The following is a 23,471-nucleotide window of genomic DNA, read 5'->3' as shown; positions in this document are numbered from 1 at the left end:
TTGCAGCTGGAATATGCGATTTTGTGATCCTCGGAAGGTTAGTAAATGCATCCGGCAGTTGATTTGCAACATTTTGCAAATAAATCATCTTTTGAACCTCTTGTTCACATTGATTTGTTCGAGGATCTAAATGAGATAGTGATAATGCATTCCAGTCTATCTCTTTTCCAGCCGCTTCTTTTCTGTCCCTAATGTTGGGTATACTGATTCATTAAAATGACAATCAGCAAATCTTGCCGTAAATAAATCTCCAGTCATAGGTTCCAAATATTTTATAATGGAAGGAGATTCATACCCAACATATATCCCCAACCTTCTTTAGGGGGCCCATCTTTGTGCGTTGTAGTGGAGAAATTGGAACATATACCGCACGTCAAAGGTCGAGATGGGAAATATTTGGCTCGGCCAAAAGCCAATTGTAATGGGGAGAATTCATGATAAGCTGGTTGGTCTTATGCGCGAAATCAAGCGCTCGCTTGCATGCAGAATAGCATGCCCCATCTGAAACAGGAAGTTTCGTCCTCATTAGCAATGGTCTAGCTATTAATTGGAGGCGCTTAATCAATGATTCTGCTAGACCATTTTGAGTATGAACATGGGCAACTGGATGTTCAACTGTTATTCCAGTGGCCATACAATAATCATTAAAAGCTTGAGATGTAAACTCACCAGCATTATCAAGACGGATTGTCTTTATTGCATAATCTGGAAATTGTGCTCTTAACCTTATTATTTGAGCCAACAATCTCGCAAATGCCATATTGCGAGTTGATAATAAGCACACATGTGACCATCTTGTAGATGCATCTACCAAGACCATATAATATTTGAATGGTCCACATGGAGGGTGAATTGGTCCACATATATCACCCTGTATACGTTCCGGGGAAATGCGAGGATTCAATCCCAACCTTAATTCCGATGGTTTAATAACCAATTTTCCTTGAGAACAAGCAACACAAGAGAATTCCCTTGATTGAAGTATCTTTTGGTTCTTCAAAGTATGCCCATTTAAATTCTCAATTATTTTGCGCATCATATTATAACCGGGATGGCCCAACCGGTCATGCCAAATGATAACATCATTAGAATAAATAATTTTTTTGTTTACTATGACATGTGTTTCTTCAACAACACCAATACTTGTATAGTACTGACCCGGAAGAAAGTGCGGGTAATCTTTCTTGCACAAATTTTCCCCGCTTTTATTGTAGTAATATAAAGATATTCAACATTTCCTTCATTGGCAGTCTCGACATGATAGCCATTTTGGCGAATAACCTTGAAACTCAACAAGTTTTTTTGAGACTTACTACGATACAATGCATTATTAATGGCCAATATTGTTCCTCCAGGTAGTAATAAGGCCGCTCTTCCAGAGCCCTCAATTAATTTTGTACTACCAGATATTGTATTGACATAGGCCTTTTTCATAACCAAATGAGAGAAATATTTCTTTTCTCTTAGTATAGTGTGAGTTGTAGCACTATCCAGAAGGCACATATCTCCATTACTCATCTTGGATCCAATTGAAGGCGAGGAATTTTATTTATCTTCATAAAATAAAAGTACATCGTAAGAACATAGAAACGAGTAAAACTTAAGTACTTCTTGAAAAATAAAAACAACATAAGGAAGAACATAATAATTAAAAACACATAGATAAGAACAACAACATAATTCATTCCCCGACCCAAATGATCAAACTTTAGTTTTGATCCCCAAAGAAGTCTTCAACTTCCAAATGAGTAATATCATTGAGGCCATCAAAATCATCATCCTTCAAAGCCATATTTGCTTCAGCAGCATCATATTTATGTGAAGGCCCTGCCTCAGCATCATTGTTGAAAGTCAAGTGTGACTCAACCTGGGCATTAACAGAAGAGGCACCACCTATATTTGCCTTTCTTTTGAAGGAATTTTGATAAAGCCTAGCAAAATGCTCAGGCGCCCGACATTCATTTTTCCAGTGGCCTTTCATACCACAACGATGACAGTTGCCTCTAGAATGATTGCTCTGAGAACCCATATTGTTCACCCTTTTACTCGGTGACCACCACCACGATTATTATATCGTCCCTTGCCTTGCCACGCCCACGCACATTATTATGGCCCCGATTATTATTATTTTGTCTTCTTTCAGGCTGGCCATTTACCGCTACCACATTCACTTCTGGGAATGGAGCAGTTCCTGGGGGACGGGCTTCATGATTTTTCAACAGAAGGGTGTTATGTTGCTCAGCCACAAGGAGGCATGAGATCAAATCAGAATGTTTTTTAAATCCCCTTTCACGGTATTGCTGCTGTAGTACCAAATTAGAGGCATGAAATGTCGTAAGAGTCTTTTCCAACATATCCTCATCTTTTACATTTTCCCCGCATAATTTTAATTGGGAAGTAATTCTACATACAGCAGAGTTATAATCACATACAGTTTTAAAATCCTGTAACCGTAAGTGAATCCACTCATAACGAGCCCTCGGCAATACCGTTGCCTTAAGGTGGTCATACCTTTCCTTCAGCACATCCTGATTCAAGTGGATCTTTCAGCGTCAAATATTCGGCCTTCAAACCTTCATCCGGATGATGACGAAGGAAGATCATAGCTTTTGCTTTGTCTGCTCGATCTTTGCATTACCCAGGTAATAGTGACACCAAGACCTTTAGCGTCAAGGTGAATTTCAGATCGAGCACCCAAAACTTTGAGTAATTCTTTCCAGTGATGTCAAGTGCCACAAACTCAAGTTTTGATAAATTCGACATAGTGAAGCTATCATAGAAGATAAATAAGTTAGAGATAATAAAACAACACAATCTCAAAACAATATCTTTATTTCCATAAGCCAATAACCCTTTTTTTTTTTTTCAAACAGTAGCATAAGGTTCCATGGAATATTATACTTGCTAAAAGAAAGTCACATATAATATTTGTATAAATATACGAAACATGTTAAACTAAAATAATAAAAAGCAACAGAAGGGATTAGAGAAGATAATTTTTTTTTTTTTCGTCAATTATTAAATCTACTGTATCATTTTTTTTTTCTTTAAAATCTAAAGAGCTTCATTTGTATGTTGTGTCACAAATATTATTTCTTGTCCAGGTAAGTCTTAAATACATTGTCCTAGAGATTAAGAATAGTATATAGTACTGTGCACACGTAAATTATTAAAACAACATCACATGTTGTTCTTTTAATGCAAACAAGCAGAATACTTGTTTTCTTTATCAACATATATAAAGATCTGAACTAGTAATATAGCTTATCAACATAGTAGTACCGAACAGATTAATATCATTTTTTTTTTTTTTTTGTATCTGTTAAAAGTAAATGGATGTAGCACATACCTTAATAAGATTTAACTTAGTAGAGATAAGTGTTTGGTTAGAGCATCGTCCGATAACGTGTTATGAATTAATAGCGATATAGCAAAAACACAATTAACAAAGCTTTAAAATATAAAGAGAAAGGGAGTAATGGTAGAAGCAAATAAGAGAGCTGCCTTTTGTTTCTTTCAATTGTATTTCAACTTTCCATCGAATACAATGCAATTTATAGGACAAAAAGTAAAGTAGGTAACTTGTACACAACATCAAATAGTAAGGGATATGGGTTGTCCTGAACAACATGGGCATCCATTCTCTTATGGGTTGTCCTGAACAACATGGGCATCCATTCTCTTATAGTATGGGTTGTCCTGAACAACATGGGCATCCATTCTTTTACTACTATTTACTTTGACTATTTACAACAGGAATATTATTATTTTGTGAATTTTAAGAATTATTCTTCATTAAGTGGAGGAAAAAGTAATGAAAAATACAAACAACTTTGGTCAATATACGTGTGACCAATTTAACGCGATACATATAAAATAACATTATCAATTCTTGCCACACGTCATAACTTGTGACCGAGCAACACACTATTTTGGCTTTTGAGACAGAACTTGTGACCTACTTATTGAAATGTCTCGAACTCGTATCTCATAAGCAAAACTAACTTATAACCCTAACTTAAGCACAATCGGCAACAAACGTTGTGCCAAATTGATTTTTCTTAAACGAAGGTTATTTTTAATTTTTTTATTAAGTGGGGCTAAAAATTCAAGACTCGTTATGAAAGTCATTCCTATAAACCACCCTTTATTAAGATGCCAATAAAGTTGAAATAGACACGTTGTGAATGTATATTCTTATAAATCCCCTCATGTGATGCCAACAAATGTGTTTCAAATTTTTAGTCTTTTTATATAGCAAATAACGCAACTTAAATTGTCAAACGTCTAAGCGCGTTAAGAACTCTCAATCTCTCTATATAGTTACGTTCTTAGATAATATTGGTCCATATTTTTTATGATTGATAGGAAAACTTTTTTAAGCTTGCTTGCCTTGGAAAACCAGAATGAATCTAGGCCACATTTTCAAAAGGCTAAAAAAGAAGTAATAAATATAATTCCTATCAAACCAGTCGGTGGTGCTAAAAAAAATGGCTAATTAGTATTTGTTGGTTTGTCCCCATCAAAACCAAAACTGGCCATGTGCACCTATTGGGAGGCACATTAGTCCATATGCCATGAATGATTGAGCACAAGCTAAATTTTAACCTTCAATGAGTGTGAAGAAATACTTGATTTTTTTTTTTTTAAGCCTTGCCAAGTTTATGCTAAAAGTATTGTTTAAGAAAAAAAAAAAAAAACTTATTTTAGAGAAATAAATTGTTTGCCAAAGTTTTTAAGCAAAAGATGATATTTTTGTGAGTAGCGGAATTTTTTTCAGAAGTTAAAAAAAGTCATTTTTCTTCATAAGCACATTTGGAACCTCGGTCAAGCACAAGTATTTTTCAAATTGATTAGTCAAACATAAACGACTATTTTTACAAAAATATCTTTAGAAAACATACTTTTAACAAAAAACACTTTTCAAAAATGATAAATTTTGGAAGTTTAACAAAAGGTTCAAATCGTATTCTAGAAATAAGAAATGTCTTGGTAGAGTTGCGCTTATCCCTTTTGATGGGTTTAGCCGATTTATAGCGACTTAATCGGGTTAGTAAATTTCAGATATCGATTACTTAAAGATGAAAAATTGAAAGCTAGTTCTTGTAGAAGCACAGGGGTCAATTTTTAACCAATCTTAAAACCCGTTTTGCCTTTTTGTCCTTATCATGTTCTTGTCCTAATCCTAGCTGATGAAATTGGAAGGAAATATTGAACCCCACTAAGCCGCAAATATTTTACAAACACATCCCCTTTTGTTTGGAATGATGTTTGTCATCATATTCATTAATTTTCTTGCTATTTATTTACCCTAGATATTTATATGAGAGTCTATTCCAATGAATCACGAGTAATTTTCGAGGAAGGTGTTAGTGTTAGATAAACTTCTAGCAGAGGTACATGAATCTCCATGGTAGACTTTTACTGTACGTTTTGCGTGGCAGATTTAATTAACATAAAGTCACAAGTCTCTTTTTCCATTCTTTTATTTAACTCAACCCCTTTTAAAACATGTGAAAAAAGTTACAATATTACTAAAAAATAAAAAGATTTTATGAAGTCAAATAGGTGGGCTAATTTGTATTTTGTCTTCCTTCTTTTCAAAAATAGATTGTCTTTCTTACTAAATTACGTATAACATGATCAAATTCTTTGTAAAAACTGATATATTTTAACTAAATAACTAGGATTTTTCACCAAAAGATATTTTATAGGAGAATCAACCAGCTTATTTACCAAAATATAACTATACAAAGGGGGCGATTTTAGTTCTTGGAATGAAGACAAAAATTCAACATTTTCTCTTCTCATTGTTTTCAAAAGGAAGAGAAGGTTTAAAATAGGGAAATACAACTTTATTATTATTTAAAAGAACAGCTAACAAATCCTAAGTAACATTGGTCTATTTTCTTTTGGAGATTAACTCTAATCAAGGTAGCATAGTCATTTTAAAGCTAATTAGCCAAATGTCAAACTGTCTTGATAGAATTGTCTTTGTCCATTGATGTGCTTTAACCAATCTAACAACTAGATACATTTATTTATTATGCAAACACGGACACATTTTCAAAAAGGTGTGGCCAACAACAACTAGATGTATAGTTTAAATTGCACTCAAGCAATTTTTGTTGTCCTACCATAGGTTGCGGTGGGATAAATTGAATTTCTCCATCTTTAATTAAAAGTTTTGAATTCGAGCCTTGAAAATAAAAAATAAAAAAATTCTAATAGTGAAAACTTAACCTTCAAAATGAACTTTACTTGGAGCAAATTCGAATTAATGGAGTCAATAAAATTTCGAATACCGAATGATTATACCAAAAGATATTTGTTTTGTCCTCAAGTAAACTTGATTTACCTCTCCCATTTCTAGGCAAACAACCAAGACATTCTGCTTAATCAAGTATACCTTATACGATACAATTACTAAGTCAAAAGTATTTTTCTTGACCATGACTTTTGCATACAAAATATTTTTATTATAAAAAAATTGTAATTTATGGTACTGCTAAGTTGTTTTAATTTGTACAAATCTTTTAATTAGAAAAATTAAATCCAATATCCAAATTAAGACCAAAAATTCTAAAAGCTAATATTTTTCATTCTTTTTTTAAACAGATGAATATTTTGTTTATTTTCTTGGTACAACTAAGATATTAACCAATTGGCTAACAAGTGGCCAATTACTTGGACCACACACACAAAAGAAATTGACTAGCCAGGTTATCTTAGCTCCTGGGACCCACTGCCAACGTGTCACACCTATCTGACCTGGCAGTCCCTTTTTGAAAACTTATCTTTCTTCAGTTGCTTTACCACCAATCATAAACAATAAAAGAATCAAAAAAATAAAAAATCACACACACTTTTTAGAATTCCATAATTACCCTCAGGTTAAATCTTAAAATGAGTTTGCCCAAACAGAATATCAAGTTCTGCTATCTTCACCTGAACCTTAAAGCAGGCTATAATTGCTAGACAAAATGTCAAAAATGGTCTCTTATAATTTTGATATGTTCAACATAACCCCTAAAGTATGCTCTTAACAATTTGGATACTTTAAATTTGTAAGAAATGAGCCATTTTTGTCTTCGTCATATATTTAATAAACTATGTCTGTTGCATTTAACGGGGCCTTTGAAAAAAAAAAATTTAGCGGGAACTCACATTTGGATGTATGATTTTTGCTATTGTTACTCTATTTTTAGAGTCTGGTACACTTCTTTATGTGATGTTTCAACTATATTCATTCTATTTTTTAGTGTCTAGTACAGTGATTTGTATGCCGACTTTTAGAATTTGATGAGACTTTCTTGGTGTTTATGGTTTAATCTGTTTTCCCTAGTTCTCATCAAATTTAACAGAGACAAAAAATGCTCACTTGTAGCTAACTTAAAAGATCAAAACTGTTCAGAGCATAGTGTTGGACTATTTTGAGCCTGCCCCAAATAAAGGGCCTTTTTGTCATTTTCTCATAAATGCTCTTTCTAAATTCAGAATTAAGCTTACTATGTTTGGTGGTTGAATTCTTGAAAGAAACTATCATAAAGCTTGTTAAAAAAAACTTGCTATGTCTTTTTCTTTTTCTCTCTAATAATATCCTCATATTGAAAAAAAAATAAAAAAAAATACCCTTTTTAGAATTATATGTAAATTCAAGCTTGGCAGTACTTTGATCTTCAATATTTTGAGTTTGCAAGGTAATATATATTGGTGTAAGTATTTCTATATGCATTAAGAGTTCTGTTTTTTTTTTTTTTTTTTTTTCTCTTTAATATCAATTAATGAAGTTTGATATTAGAAGGAAAATTTAAGGTTCTTTTTTAGATACCCATATTTGAACTATCATAAAGTTGCTCTCTTTTTTGTTAGATTCATTTTTAAAAGATAGTATTATTTTTGTTTCTTTGATAAATAGTAGTGAGTTTCTAAAAAAGTTGCTTTCCTTTTTGTTGGATTTCATTTTCTTTAAAGATATTATTTTTTGTTTATTTTATGAAGATTTTTAGCTAATTGTAAAGCTATGATTTTTTTTCTTTGAGAAGTAATACTGGGTTTCTAAAAAAGTTGCTTTCTTTTTGGATGGGTCATTTATTAAAAGTTTTTTTTTAATGTTATGAAGATTTTTATCTAATTGCAAAGCTATGTTTTTTTTTTCTTTGAGAAATAGTACTGGGTTTTTAAAAAGTTTCTTTCTTTTTTAATGGATTCATTTTTATTTTTTTTAAAGATATTAGTTTTTATTTTATTTATTAAGAGCTTTGCTAAGCTAAAATTGCAAAGCCATGTTTTGTTTTGTTCTTCTTTCTGTGAAGAATAAGTACTGATTCTTGATTTGTTTGTTGTCCTTTTTTCTTGTACCTGCTTTGTATCTGGTACTAGTTTCTATCATGACCTATTGTATTAGTGGCTGTCAATTTCTTTATATCTTTGAACATAATTTGATTGGTTTATTGCTATAAGAACCTAGAAAAGGAAATGAGGAAAAAAGGAAGAAGTTGAATTTTTTTAAAATAATTTTTAGGTAGAAAATAAGAAAGATGGCAACATTATGGGCCATAATGAATGGACTTATTTATATTCCATAGTTATTATTTAAGATTAAAGGTGCTAAAACACTCTAGGTTCTTGCTGTATTGAAAATTAAACAACGTAGAAGAAAAAAAAAAACAGTTTCTTGCTGTCTTAATAGTGTTTGTATCATTTTAATTGTATTCATTCTGCTTACTATCTGAATTTCTTTGGTACAGGAACAAATAGCCCATACATTACAATTATTTTCAGGTTCCAAAATCCTGATTCATTGTATCTACCTGTATTTTTGTTTTGATTCTATCTTGGATCCAAAAATTTACTTGATTGACTAAAGAAATGGCCTTGGCATATACCCCTTTGTCATGGTGGCTTTGGAGTGGAAAGCATCAAGAACCTAAAATCTCTAAAGGGACTTCTGTAAATTCATCACCTGATTCATTGGAATTGGATACTCTGAAGTTAAGTCTTGATAGGAGAAGGAATATGGCCCCTTCATCTAGAAAGGTTAAGCGAAAATGGGAGAGTCGAGAGGAGCGGAAGGTTGATAGGGAGTATGATATTGTTCTTGTGCCATCGGATGGCGGATGTGTTTCAGGGTCCGAGTCTGATGATTCGGACTGGTCCGTTGGATGGTTGGAGCCTCATGGACCTGGATTCCAGAGTGATGATGATAGCTTTGCTGTGCTAGTTCCTTGCTATGGACGTGGGCGCGCAAATTTGGAAGATAATGCGCAAGACAAGTTTATGCAGACCATTGGAAACTTCAGGGATATACATGGTTCTGGTAAGAGTCAATTTCTGGAACGATTTCCCTTTTACAGTCAAACCTCTCTATAATGACGTCGTTTGTTTCGATACTTTTTGGCTGCTATAGCGAAATGTTGTTATAAAGAACATATAATATAACATAACATGAAAGATTGGTTCCACAGAAAACACGGCTTTATAGTGAAATTTTGTTATAGAGGATGACTGTTATAGAGAGGTCAGATTGTATATGAAGATGAAACCAAATTTATTTGCAATATATCAAACTCCTTATAGAAGGGAAGTCTTGGAACAAGGGTAAAGTTGTATATGTGATCAATAGGTCACGGGTTCGAGCCAACTGCCTACATCACACCCCTTGGGGTGCGGCCCTTCCCCGGACCCTATGTAAACGCGGGATGCTTCCTGCACTGAACTGCCCTTTTTATATCGAACTCCTTATAGAAAGGCCTCTCAGTTAATCATATTGTAGGCTGCAAATGGCTGAGTAGTAATTCAATGAGGAACATGTAAATTGATGTTGCAACAAACTGGATGCTTGTGCAAAATACCTGATCTGCACATGGAGTATTACCTTTGAAAGGTTCTTTCAACTTCCCCTCACTATAACTAAAATCTATCAGACAGGGACAAGTAAGGACTTAAACAGAAAGCCTTGTTTTGTAATTAGAACCTGATGAATTGAGCCTTCCTGCTTTTCGCTTCGTTCCTCTTTGTTAATGTGCTGAAACTATACTATTAGATCTCATGCAAGCTCAGGATGTTATGATTGCCAAATGCGCCTTTCATTCAATGTGATGACTGAATGAGGCTGCTTTCGTTGGCCTTGTTAATAAATGGTTTTTTAATATTTCTTATAGGTCCTTCAATTTAGAGAAATTAGAATGAGTTCAAGATTCTGTTCTCCCCTTATCTTTTTCATTGGAAAGGGCAAGGGTTGGTGGTGATTTTCTGTAAGGGTTGATGATGATAATTAACATTTTTTGCGGAATAATTCACCTGTTGTACATTAGCGTGACTCAAATGTAGCACCATATCCTGCGTACTACACAACTCAGACCTTGTTCCTTTTTATTTCCCTTTTGAAAATTTAAAGTTAGATCTTGTCCTTTGTCCTACACAACTCGATCAGTTGAGAAGTATTTAGCACCATATCAGTTAGTAGGTGTTCTTAATTCTGATTTCTTGTTTGGAGTAGAATCTATGTGATTGTTAACAAGCCAACTGGTTGAGATATACATATATAAACCTTCTTGCCATCGGAAGAGTGCTCTTGGCCATTACATATCCGCAAATCTGAAATCCGTTTCCTCTGTAGGGCAACCTTTTTTGGGGAAGCATTACAATTTCGACCCTTTTCTTTCCTTCGAACATTCTTCAAGTTTAGTTTTTTTTCCTTTTTGGATGATGCACGGTTTAGATAAAGGATGAAGCAAAAAGAAATGTATACTAAATAATGGTACACTCTTTCGATCACTTAGTTCTTAATTATGTGCTATGTACTTTGTTCTTAATGATTTTGGATTTTACATGCAGAGAATAAGAAGTATATGGAACAGTGGCTCTCATCTTTGCGGTATAGCTGACATGCTGCATTGACTCAGTTGATTTGATTTCTTCTCTGCAGCCTCTCCAGATTCGTTGTTGCAGTGGATCAAACACTTAGCTGTTTTTGTATATTTCCAGCCTAAATATGGACTTAGGAGTAAATAAAAATTTAACTGTAAAAAAATAAGAAATTTCTAGTAACTCCTCGGTACCTTGTGTCTGTTTTCAGAATTATTTGAAGTGTAACCTCCACGTTGCCTCTTTAAAATTGGTGTAAATTTGTCGTTCGAACTGTCCGGAAGCCGAAGAGAAGAATGATGCTTTAAAGAAGGAAAATAGGGAAAAAGCAAAAAGACGGGAAAGCTGAGAAGCATGGTTATGATTATTTCCTGTAATATTCCTTGATGTATATATATATATTTGTGAATATGTGAATAGGTTCATCAGTTGCAACTCTTTTTAAGTATGTGTGACTTTCTGAGAAAATAGTTGGGTACTTCTGATGTTATCAGTAAGTATGATGCATTGTGAATATGCAGTTTAATCCACTTGTAAAGTATGTCTGACTGAAAAATATTTGGGAAGTTCAAATGTTATTTGTAACTTGTAAGAATAATATCTATGTTGTTTCATGCTACTAAATTCTGTCACCCCTTCTCCCTATCTCAATCCCCTCTTGCTATCAACATTTATACTTGGAAATTTAAGGCTACAAACAGTTGCTTCCAACTATGTTGCTCAGACTCTTCAAAAATGTCGAAGGGTGCCTGTTGGATCCTTCAAAAGTAGTGTCTTTTTGAGGATCGATACAGTGTTGCAACATTTTTGGAGAGTCTGAGCGACATAGGCTTTAAGTGGGGAGCAAAGGTAAAGAGATAGGCTCATTCTCCCTCGAGTTCCGAACTTGTGAGCACAATTATTTTTTAATTATTACCTAGGGTTTAGGGGAAGGAGAAATAGGGAAGGGTAGTGGCGGAGCCGAGATAAATATTAAGGGGTGTCAAAATATAGAGATATGTTGCTACCCAGGTTTGAAACTGCGACCTTAGGAAATTTTGCAACCCCTTAACAATTGTGCTAAACCTTCAGCTCGTGTCAAGGAGTGTCAATACTGATATATATACCTATAAAACAAAAATTTCACCTATCTATATAATGTAATTTTCCGGCAAAGCGATGCTGACACCCCTGGAGAAAGGGTAGGTCCACCCCTGGAGAAGGGGATTACAACGTGGGGATTCGACCCCTCACCAATAAGATGAAACTTCAGGTAGTCAACCAACTGAGCTACTAGATCCCTACGAGGCTCAATTGGAGCTATTGTTTAAGGGATTGACCATACGTGTTCAAAGGTTTGATAGCATGAGATTGAATTCTAGTCCCTACACCTGCTGAGGCTTCAGTTAGTTTTTTTGATGGAATTGTTCTAAAATGTGTTCATTTCAGAAGCCTCAGAAGCCAAGTTTACTGCTCTCCTGAAAAAATTCCAGTTTGTTCTATGAAAAGGTTTTGCAAATGTGCTTAACAAAAACTTCAGGACTACATGACATGGGAGTTTTGTTCAGAGAAACTTTTGTTGGCCACAAATCCACACACATTAATGAGGTCCCTTTATCATTTGGTGTGGCAATGGTGCAAACAATCCATTCTAACTAGAAAAACAGATATTCCGTGTTAACAAAGAATTAAGTGGTGGGATCCTTGTTTTATTTTCTCAAATATCCTGCTTTTTTATTTTAGATTAGTACTGAGATTCGTACATCAAAAGTTCTGTGTGAAATTTGAATCAGATATTTTTTTTCAAATTCAAAATTTTTAATTGGGGTTACATAAACGCGGTATAAACATGAGTTTTCTAAAGAATTTATTCTTCAACAAGACAACCTTGTTTGGATAAGAGGAGGAAAAGTTCCCCTCTCATTACTTTGAGAAAATGATAGCCATAATCACTAAAAGAACTGCCTTTTTGCTGTTATTAACAGAAACAAAAGAAAAGAATGGAAAAAAACAACAAAGGAGCACCAGTTGAGCTAACTTTTCATTTTATTTATTTTGCTTCGTTAAGAGTAAAAGAAGAGGGAGAAACTCCAAAGATCTCAATAGAAGAAGCTCTTCGTAGTTGAGCTAGCTTTTCATTTTACCTTTCTGAATTCCAAAAAAGAAAAAAAAAAAAAAAAAGGTAAAATGGCAAGATATAAAAAGATGAAAACACAAGAAAAAGTAAATTTTGTTTCCTACCTCTTGAGACTAAGACACACTCTCTAACAAGTCAAATCCTCGACACTTTGGACTAAATATGACCATATTTGCAGGTGATCCCACTCAATAGAGAAAAGAAAAAATTAGTTAGTGTAGTAGTCTCTTTAACATAGACTACACCACTTGCAAAAATATCTCAAGATAACAAAATAATAACACATGGGTATTATTCAGCAATAGAAAAGGGAATATCAAAGAATTGTAATTTGTCACCTAATTATAGACAACGCATCGTGAGAAAACTACACATTTACATTAAAGAGGCAAAAAGAAAGCAAAACCACCCAAGGATGGATAAGATTAATCAAACATGAATCTAACTTTACAGACAAAGTTGGTCCAACCTAGTAGTCACTCCATTCTATTTTTTCTCATTCTCAGTTTTAGGTGGTTCCTTACTGGGATCACCTCCATTAGCACTCCCATTCTCAGTTCTAGCTGGTGCATTGCCAGGATCACTCGTATCATTGTTGGCTATCTTCCGACTTGACAAATTAATTAACTTTTTTTGAACCTGAACGCCTGGAGCATTAGCATGAACATGATCTCGATCCTCTTGTTTGTCCTCTTTTAGTTCTTGGTTGGCTAATGGAGGCGTTTGATCTTGTTGGATTTTTTGGAGAACTTCTTGCTTAGCAGTTGGAGCACGTGTTGGGGCATTGGATTCAGCTGAAGCATTTGGTCTGGATGAATTACCAGCTGGTTTATGTTGAACTATGGGTGACGCGGGTTTCAAAGAGTGGCTCAACACTGGCTGAGTTCCAGGTCGTGAGGCATTTGATGGGCCAGCGGAATGGGACACCAAGCCGGTACGTATAAAGTGCACGTTACTGGGCAAGCCATTTGTACTGCCTGGGACAGATGATTTGACTGCAGGTGCTCCTCCAGGTATTTGGAGGGCATTTTTAGGTTGTGCTACCTTCAGCAGTGAGGCAGGGTTTGAAGCAGTTGCAATGCGAGCCCCTGCAGCCACAGCAGCAACTTTGATCATTGAATCTGGGTTTGTAGTAGGCTTTGCTGCTGGCTTTTGGGGGACTACCCGAGGTTTTGAAGATAGCGGGTCTTGTTGATGCTGGGATTGTGCACCACCAGATGGACAGTCAGCAGTAACAGGATGCGAAGAGTTACTAGGTCCGCCACCTGAATTTGGCCCCACTGAAACAACACAATAATCTGAGTTAGAACTGCAGCATGCAAGGATGGAACTAAAATGCTCGTTAGAGTGCATTAACCTCTGATACTTAAGGTTAAGAAGGAAAGAGACCTTATGTTTTCCACACCCATCGAAATAACTTTTTGATCAAGACACCCATTCAAATAACTTAGCATCATGCTGAAAGGGATATAGCTCCTAATACTGTTATTTCTGCTTCTCCGAGATTAACATGCAATATTTTTTACAGGTATGTTTACATCATATGGGATTTGAGAGAATTACCGCCAGCGCCAATTGGACAAGTTGATTTCAATTTATCTCCCATAGGCATATTAAGAGCCAGGGACATAGCGCGACGAGCTGCAAGCTGAGCCTCTGAAAGCTGTGAGCCATTCCCGACCACGGTCCCCTTTCGCTTCCTAATAATGGCCCACCTCTGCACGAAGAAACATTCACAATCTCATAGTAAATCTAGAATGAAAAATGAAAGTTGACAACAGACACAAAATATTTACAACTTCTTATTTACTTTTTCACATCTAGTCCATGCTAGATACACCAATACACACTTTTGCATCTCATTCCGTTGCCGGGATTTGAACCCGGGAGACCTGGGAAAACCCAGACATTCTAACCATACTAGATAACAACGGACATCCATTATCTCTCTCCAATTATCTATTCATGAAAATCAGCAGGGGATTCTTTTCAGGACAACAAAACTGCTGTGTTGAAGATATAGAAAACACTACTTTTTTTAATGAAGACATACAACACTTAGATATGAGTACACAACCAATTTAGTCCATTTACCATTTACATCAATGTCACCACAATTGTTAATAAATGATTGCATACCAAATCTTGTTAACACTTTGGAACAGTGGAGCTTGCAACCTAAAGGTCTCACCAGTTCTGTCAATGGAAACTGCCAAATGCTCCAAGTTCCATTGAGGCTTTAATCGTAAAACACAATTAAAGCACATTTTTTAGATAATAACTCCGCAGATGAAGAGAAGTTTATATATAGAATGCAAGAAAAAATAATTTTTTTGATAAGGAGAATGCAAGAAAAAATAATTATACACACAAAAAACAATTATATAGATAAAGGAATTGAAAAATTACAATTGAGTGAATTATGTAAAATAAGTATGTCAATTAGGTGGATAAAACACATTGAATAGTGAAGCACGTACTCATGCTGCCCCTAATTTCAGGGCTTAAGTGTGTCTCAAGTGCGCTTTGAACAACACTCAAGTCTTAACACTTTATTTGGTGGACCCGACGCCTCACTGATAAACCTAGTGTGACAATGGAGTTGGCCGAAGCATTATATGTTCAAATATAAGCAATAAGAAGCTACTTAAAATTATTTGTACTTTCATTTGAAAAGATAATAATAAGTAGTGCTAGTGATATAAGTGGTAAGAAAAACATAAGACAAGCTCTCATCTCTGTGAAATCATTTTCAATCCCTTCAAATGGAAAAACTCTTTTCTTCCTTTCTCTTCAAATTATCCTCATGAGAATCAAAGGTGTAAAAATCCCATGCTCTTTTTCTCCACCTCCTCATTCGAATGCTCAACTGCTATCACATCCTAAACTGTAGCCGACGTTGATCACTGTATCCATAGAAGATTCAGCACCATCCACAAAAACTGACTTGTGTGTCTTTGGCTTTAGTAAATTTTTGGTGCATCCATGAAATTCTAGTTTGTCTAGATGCCTGTGCAACTTGTAGAGAACCATACTGCAAGTTTTTTTAATTTTCGTTACTAAGAGGTCTTTTGGTTTGAAGTTTTAGTCATGTAAGATTATCATACAGGGATTGTTTATGAGGTGAATAATAATGCAAGGTTTGTTATACATGAATAATGATATACTGGTTGATATATTGGTTGTTAGTGTTGCTAATACAACATTTGGTACTCGGAATTAAATTCGACATGACTCGTGTGGAGTTTAATACAGTAACTAAACACTGTATTAGCTATATGAGATTATATAAGTAATTTTGAGTTTTAAACAGGAAACTAAATGTTGTATAAGGATTACCAAATTCTATACTAGGATTAAACATCCTTATCCTCAACCCAAACAGCCCCTAATTATATCTGGGAAGAGTCCTATTAGTTAATAAAATCATTACCTTATCAGAATGACAGGAAAATCTTAAGATGAAAGCGAAGGGAACAAGCAAAAACATGATTAAGCAGACTGCAGTAGGGAAAGATATTTATGGAGCTTTGTTAATGAAAAAGAAATTGTATTGAGGGATAATCTCATTAGGTAAGATTCTGGGTATGTGTATGCTAAAAGATTACGGCCTTACGGGCTAGAACCCCTTGATGTTTCACCAAATTACAAAAAAATCCTCGTGTGAAAAAAAGATGTCCAGAAACAGAATACTATACAACTCTATCTATCTATTAGAATAAAAGTGAAATATTTGAAAAATGACAGATTCAATTCTAATTTCTCACAATATTCATGTACAGAGAGTTTTACACTGTATTTGAGTTGTCCTTACATAAGGAAGGTGTCTATCCTTCTTAGGTTATTCTTTCCTAAACCTAGGCGGCAACCCAAGATTGCCCCATGACATATGCAGCTTCAGAATTATGAGGGTGTTTGGATTGGCTTATAAGCTGGTCGTTTTAACTTTTTTGACCGTTTGACAAAATAAAAAAGTGCTTAAAATAAGTAAAAACTGCTTAAAATAAGTCAAAAGCCAAAAGTTGGGGCACCCCAACTTATTGCTTTTAGCTTAAAAGCTCTTTTAAGTTTGACAATGTATTTTACGATTTCGTCCCTCGCATTTTCTTATAATCCCTAAAGTACCCTTAACTACATCAAATCCCTAACTCCAGTTAATTCTTTCCTTCTTCGTTGTCGTCCCTTTCTGATTTTTCAAGCATACACCCAGATTTTGCATCATCTTCTCCATTCATATTTTTGCTCTACTCCTTCTATTTCTTTCTTTACCCCTTCATTCATTATTTTCCCCTCTTTTTCTTTCCATTTCTTTCTTTAGCATTTCCTTCCCATTGCTTCTCTCTTCCCTGTCACCCTCCTCCATGCAATCCAGATATATTCGATTTATATAGATAAGTTTAAATTACAAAAACAATAGCTACTCTTTTTAGAGTATAGCAACTAGTTGCAAATACCATAAACTAACCGCATAGTATTTTGTTAATTAGTTACAGTGAAAAGCATAGCTGTCATATAGCAAGTGGGTCAGATTATCTTCACTGGCAAAAGAAAATTAGTGGTAAACTAGTCAAATATTATATGCTATTGAGCAAATGTTCATTTTAGTCAAATCTTTATACTATTTTATTTAAATAAGTAACATACATTTATTAAAAGTAATTTTATCTAATCAATTGAGAATTTAAAGTGAATTAGACATAAACTAATTTATATATGAACAATTTAGCATTATTTTTTTGCAAATCAAATATTTTTTTTTTTTTTTTTTTGTGTTAACAGTTTTAAGGGTATTTTAGTCATTTTAACAGAAGAAGTGCTTATCAGCATATTTTTACCAAACACATTAACTGCTTATTTTCAGCTCCAACACTTCTATCCAAACACGTAACTGCTTATTCATAGATTCAGCTCCAGCACTTGGTGCTTAAAAGCTATTTAAATTCAGCTAATCCAAACGGGCTCTATGACTGAAATTGACCTAACAATTTTAAGATGGTGGTCATGGGAACAGATTTGGTACAAAAATCTTTCTTAATCATTTAAATATATTCTAGAGTATTTATGTTGATAAGACGTATCAACCATACTGCACCAAGAAAAAAGCTTAAGCAGATATGATCAGAATGAAACTCCTACTTAGCATCTGAAACCTGTTGCTCGTACTTTTTATGCGTGTTGGATCCTCCAAAATAGTGTATTTTTAGAGGATTCTACACGGGTATGACAACATTTTTGGAGGGTTCGAGCAACATACTCTAAAACAATTAGTTGGAAAGGACATAACTTACAAATATTTGTTCCGAAATCATGACTTTAATGAAGTTTTGATTTGAAACGAAGTTGTGTTTGGATAACACTTTTTGCAAAAATATTTGGAATGAATTTAATGCTTGGAGTAATTTTACAAAACAGAAATATAACTGATACCCCATATTTTACAGTAACTATCAAAGGTTCCCAACCTTTATCACATTTTGTTACTGAACAACCAACTTTGGTAATTTAAACATTGATGTTTTTATCAAAGCCTTCAAATGTATTCCTTATCAATATTACAATCCTTTCACTCTAGTCCAACTCCTCTAGAAAAAAAAAAAAAAAAAAACAAATAAAACAAACAAGAAGAAAGTGTTAGGTGGTAATAAATGTTGGGTTGAATTATAAATTGCAAAAAAGTATAAGGACAAATCTTCCCAAAAAATAAAAACAAAAACGAACCCCAACGGGTAGAATTTGGATGAAATTTGATCAGATGATTATTTCAACTTCAAACTCTCTATTTGACGTTCAAGTTGAAACAATGGACAAAATTGTGAAACAAACATTTATTTGCAAATAATATAGCATTGGCAAATAATATGTATGTCCAAATGGCACCGAAAGAGCTTACATCTGACAATAATTGCGGACGGCATAACCATTCTAATAGTTGCCCTATCACATTGCTTATAACAAGTTAAACCAAACCATTCATGGTACTCAGAGAGAACAACTCTCTGTACAAAGGAACAGCATGAATTTACTTGTATGGCATACTCAACAAAATAATTTCATTGTACACATTCAATAGATTCATAAAATGGACTTGTATATAGGCAGTTATCTTCTTTCAACAGAAAGAAAATGCAAAAGCTGATGGAAAATCATAAAGTATTGACCACCTTTATTCGGAACTGTTACCCTTCTCCTTTTCGAAAACGGAAAAGTCTCAAATATGCCATCGAACTATCGGAAATGGCTCATCTATGCCACTCGTCAATAGTTTGGCTCATTTCTGACATCGAACTATCGAAAATGGCTCATTTATGTCACTCATCAATAGTTTGGCTCATTATGCCATCGCCCATTACCAAAATGACTCATCCATGCCATTTTTCATTAACGCCGGTTTTACAATACCAGATATGACACGTGGCCTCCAACTAGATTATGATTGTGGGTGGGTAGGTTTATGGGTCGAATTTTTTATTAATTTGGGATTTAAAATTGGGCTGTTTTAATTAAATGGACTTCTAGTTGGAGGTCACGTGTCATATCTGGTATTATAAAACCGGTGTTAATGAAAAATGATATGGATGAGTCATTTTGGTAACGAGCGATGACATAAATGAGCCAAACTATTGATGAGTGGCATAAATGAACCATTTCCGAAAGTTCGATGGCATAAATGAGCCAAACTATTGATGAGGGGCATAAATGAGCCATTTCTGATAGTTCGATGGCATATTCGAGCCTTTTCCCTTTAAAAAAAAAAACAAGTGATACTATTAATGGGAGATAATATTTCAGACAATGGTTTTGGTTAAAATTAGTAGCAGGGATTCAGTAAAGAAGTTTCATTAGATATTGAGGTAAAAGGTGGAAAAATTATCTCTAAGGAATGGACAGTCCTAAATCAGAACAAGGATAAAGTTTCCCATTTATTTTTTTTAACTGCCACAAAAATTCTTGAAATTGACCCATAACATCATTTCGACATAGATGAGTGGATATCAGCTCCATCACAATCGGGAACTACCGAGAATAGTGATCCCAAATGATTGATTGGTCAAATTAGTAGCAGGGACTAGTAAGAAGTTTCATTAGATATTGAGGAGTTAAAAGGAGGAAAAATTATCCTCTAAAGAATGTAGCAGTCCTACATCAGAAGTAATAAAGTTCTCCATTTACACCATAAAACTGACAGAGAAATTTCTTGAAATTGGCCCATAATATCACACCACATAGATGAGAGGATAACTGCTCCATCACAACCGGGGATTATCGAGAAATAGTGATCCCAAACTATGGGGCCCCTAATCTCACACCACATAGATTTATTTTTCCTGTTTTTTACTCTTTGGAGCAAATAAAAGGGGTAAATTATTGGATAAGATCAATTTAGTGAGCTGCAACCCACAAAACCCAAAAAATAAACATTCTTTCACCTCCAAGTCAAGGATTAACCTAAGCAGTGAAAGATCAACAACTTTATCTAACAAAACTATTTTTACCTACCAAACTTAACAGAAAGAGAGTTTCCAAATACGATGCTAAATAGCACCAAGTTTGTGCTAACCCTATTAAGGACGAGGATAAAAGCATTTACTAACTAGAGAGAGTAATTAAAACTGGAGAATATGTATAGATATATTAATCATTATTTTGATAAAGACAGAGATTTATTAATCATATACGAAGGAAAACCTGAGAGAGCTGGGAAGCTGTTCTGTCTCCCTTAAAATCCCCTTTCAATATGTTTGCCCAGTTTCCTTCGCCGCATTTTTGGACCGCAGCAATGAGTTCTAAGTCTTCTGCTGCTGACCAGGGTTTACGCTTTCGTCGAGGAGCCACGTTGGTGCAAGCGGGCCCATTGGTATCCAATCCCTCAGCAGCCGCCACAGTTGACAATGGCTGTTTTTGCACTGCAACTGGGACTGTAATATTTGTCCCATGCATAGAAGTACCTTGGAATGAATTATCCATACCAGTTCTAGATGTTTGGCCATTTGGTATATTTATAGTCAATGGAGCCTCAACAGTTGAACCACTTAACATGTTGGCATCATTTGATACCCCAGAAGCAATTAGTACCTGTCCAAGCGCAAAATTATCCCACCCCCCAAACGACAATTGGTTATCCGCAGAACAAAATGAGAGTAAATGAAAGAAGCAAGCAGTTCAGCCAAACAGTTACTCACAAATTACCATGTTTGCTTAAGGAAATTACCTTCACACATGCCGCAGCTTCTGCTGAAGCTTCACTACTTACAGCAGGGAAAGCTTCCAACTCATATTCTAAATCACTGTCATCATCCTGGCATCAAAAAGTACAAAATCAAGAAATAAAATAATGAAAATGAAAATTACCAACATAAGATTCAAGATATAAGGTAGATCTTTCATCTCACAGCAAATAACAGACATTGACCACCATATATCAGCTATCAATGCATGCCCCTAAAGTTACTGCCACTTAGTGATTCAAACAAAGATCAGGAACAAGAAACAAAAAGAAAAAACACTAAATTAGGGACCAAAAATTTGTTTTCTTGGTGCCACTCGTTGAGTACACAACACTCCACCAAAACAAGAGATCCGCACAGGGACAACATAATTGAAGCTAATCACATATGTATAGGTATACCAATCGGAACAAAGGGTGAAGCTTCAAAATGAATACATCCGTTAAACTTCATTCACACATACACAAAGATGCAAGCAGCATAAATTTCTAACAAGATACAAAACTTAGAAGCCACACAACTAAGAAAGGAATTGAAGGATAGATACCAAGCTGGGAATGCTATATACAAGACGTTTTCACCAGCTCTAAAGTTCAGCAAGGTACAAGCTAAAACGCAATTCTATACTATAGACTGAAAAACTAGCAACATATGATGAACGCATACTCCACTGAAACACACATGACATTTACCAATTTTATCAAAATTAATTTAGACTACGCACAAGCACAACAATAACTCTCCCCAGATCCCACTTAAGGGATTAAACTGGGAACATTACTTAGTAAAGCTTAGTGCTTTTTATTTTTGCTTAACTTTTGGATCATCCACGAGGTCCCGCAGTAATAGATGATTGTCTTTTGTCAACAACAACAGCATACTCAATGTAATCCCACAAGTGGGGTAAGGGGAGGGTAGGATGTACCAGACCTTACCCCTACCTTTGTGGGGTAGAGAGGTTGTTTCTGATAGACCTCGGCTCAAAAGAGATGATTGTCTTTTGACAAGAACCATATTTTCATGTAGGTTCTCTACTTTCAATATACTAATATATATGGGTTTTCCCCTACTATCTCAAAATTTTTACTATCACTGAAAAAGATTATTATACAAAACCTACAACTGCTGAGCTAGTTCATCTCAAACAACCTAATTCAGCTATGGGAATCAGTTATATCCATCCTCTCTATTGAACCTTTTCATTCCACATATAATGTGTAGAAAAAGACTAACTTTTTGGCGATTGACTTACCAAAGGTTGAGCCCCATCATCTAATTTATCAAGCAAACCATGTCGATAAGCCAAATGCCGCCATAGCATTTGATACTCTCTTGCATTGTTAATCCCAGTAGTAGACTTCCTCACCAATTCATCCCAATCTATTTTCTCATCTGCAACTTGTACCACCTCTTGCAACACTCCTAGCACTGTCGTTGCCGGATACCTTCAATAATCACCAAAAATATCCAAAATTTTCAATAACCTAATTCATCTACAATACTCTCAAAGCAACAAAAAAAGGGGATATTTTCAAAAATATACAGCTTTTGAAAATATTTACATCACGTAGCCCAATATAAAATATTATACAACATTATACTCTCCCGTTTCAATTTGTTTGTCTTACTTTTTTTTTTTTTTAGTCTATTTCAAAAAGAATGCATCTTTCCTCTTTTGGCAACTCTTTGATTCCAACTGTCCACATGGCATGTTTAAGACCACATGATTAAACGCCATTTTGATACATCATACATATCTTTAATTTAACAGCACATGATTCAAAAGTCTTTTTTACTTCCTTAAACTCCATGCCAAATCAAAACCAGACAAATAAATTAAAACAGAGAGAGCACAAATTACACCCGGGGGGAAAGCATTATACATAATGTATCAACTATCAACCTTGTATAAACAATCGTTTATACACAAATATGTTGGGAAAAAAAAATCGGGTGTTTATACACAAAGTATGGCTACGTGGCGTAAATATTTTCAAAAATAGACACAGAGTGTAATTTTACACCACCTCCCTCCCCCCGCCCCCCACAACCTACCCACAAAAAAAAAAAAAAAAAAAAAAAAAAAAAGAAGGCAAAGAGACCTTTGTAAGAGAATGGATATATCTTCTTCACTGACAAAACACTTCTGTTTCTTCGATTTCTCTAACATTCTGGATCCCTTTTTCCTTAATACTTTCAATTTCTGTGGGTAAAATCACATGTTCCAAGTAGAGATATTTACTGTTAGATCGATTGAAGAA

The 23,471-nt window shown here is 34.6% G+C and overlaps 2 protein-coding genes across 6 annotated transcripts; one reads left to right on the top strand and one right to left on the bottom strand.

Annotated features, from left to right (window-relative positions):
* The first annotated feature begins 7,518 nt into the window (after positions 1 to 7,518).
* On the top strand, positions 7,519 to 11,493 carry LOC132039973 (uncharacterized). 5 transcript variants are annotated; one of them, XM_059430546.1, is made up of 3 exons: positions 7,519 to 7,715; positions 8,785 to 9,319; positions 10,840 to 11,493. In XM_059430546.1, the coding sequence occupies exons 2-3, from the start codon at positions 8,872 to 8,874 to the stop codon at positions 10,887 to 10,889; spliced, it is 498 nt and encodes a 165-aa protein (XP_059286529.1). In that variant the 5' UTR covers positions 7,519 to 7,715; positions 8,785 to 8,871; the 3' UTR covers positions 10,890 to 11,493. The 5 variants fall into 5 exon arrangements, with proteins under 5 accessions (XP_059286529.1, XP_059286526.1, XP_059286524.1 ...); XM_059430543.1 differs by having other exon boundaries at positions 7,520 to 7,700; XM_059430541.1 differs by having other exon boundaries at positions 7,520 to 7,700; positions 8,751 to 9,319.
* Positions 11,494 to 13,252: 1,759 nt separating this feature from the next.
* LOC132039622 (uncharacterized) lies at positions 13,253 to 23,471 on the bottom strand. Its single transcript, XM_059430120.1, has 6 exons — positions 23,313 to 23,471; positions 22,463 to 22,655; positions 21,195 to 21,281; positions 20,672 to 21,058; positions 14,549 to 14,702; positions 13,253 to 14,265 (listed from the first exon to the last, which is right to left on the bottom strand). The coding sequence occupies exons 1-6, from the start codon at positions 23,378 to 23,380 to the stop codon at positions 13,472 to 13,474; spliced, it is 1,683 nt and encodes a 560-aa protein (XP_059286103.1). The 5' UTR covers positions 23,381 to 23,471; the 3' UTR covers positions 13,253 to 13,471.

The sequence above is a fragment of the Lycium ferocissimum genome, chromosome 12 (genome assembly GCF_029784015.1).
Source record: "Lycium ferocissimum isolate CSIRO_LF1 chromosome 12, AGI_CSIRO_Lferr_CH_V1, whole genome shotgun sequence".
Taxonomy (NCBI): domain Eukaryota; kingdom Viridiplantae; phylum Streptophyta; class Magnoliopsida; order Solanales; family Solanaceae; genus Lycium; species Lycium ferocissimum.
The sequence above is the reverse complement of the archived record's forward strand: the minus strand, read 5'-3'. Positions and strand labels throughout refer to the sequence as shown.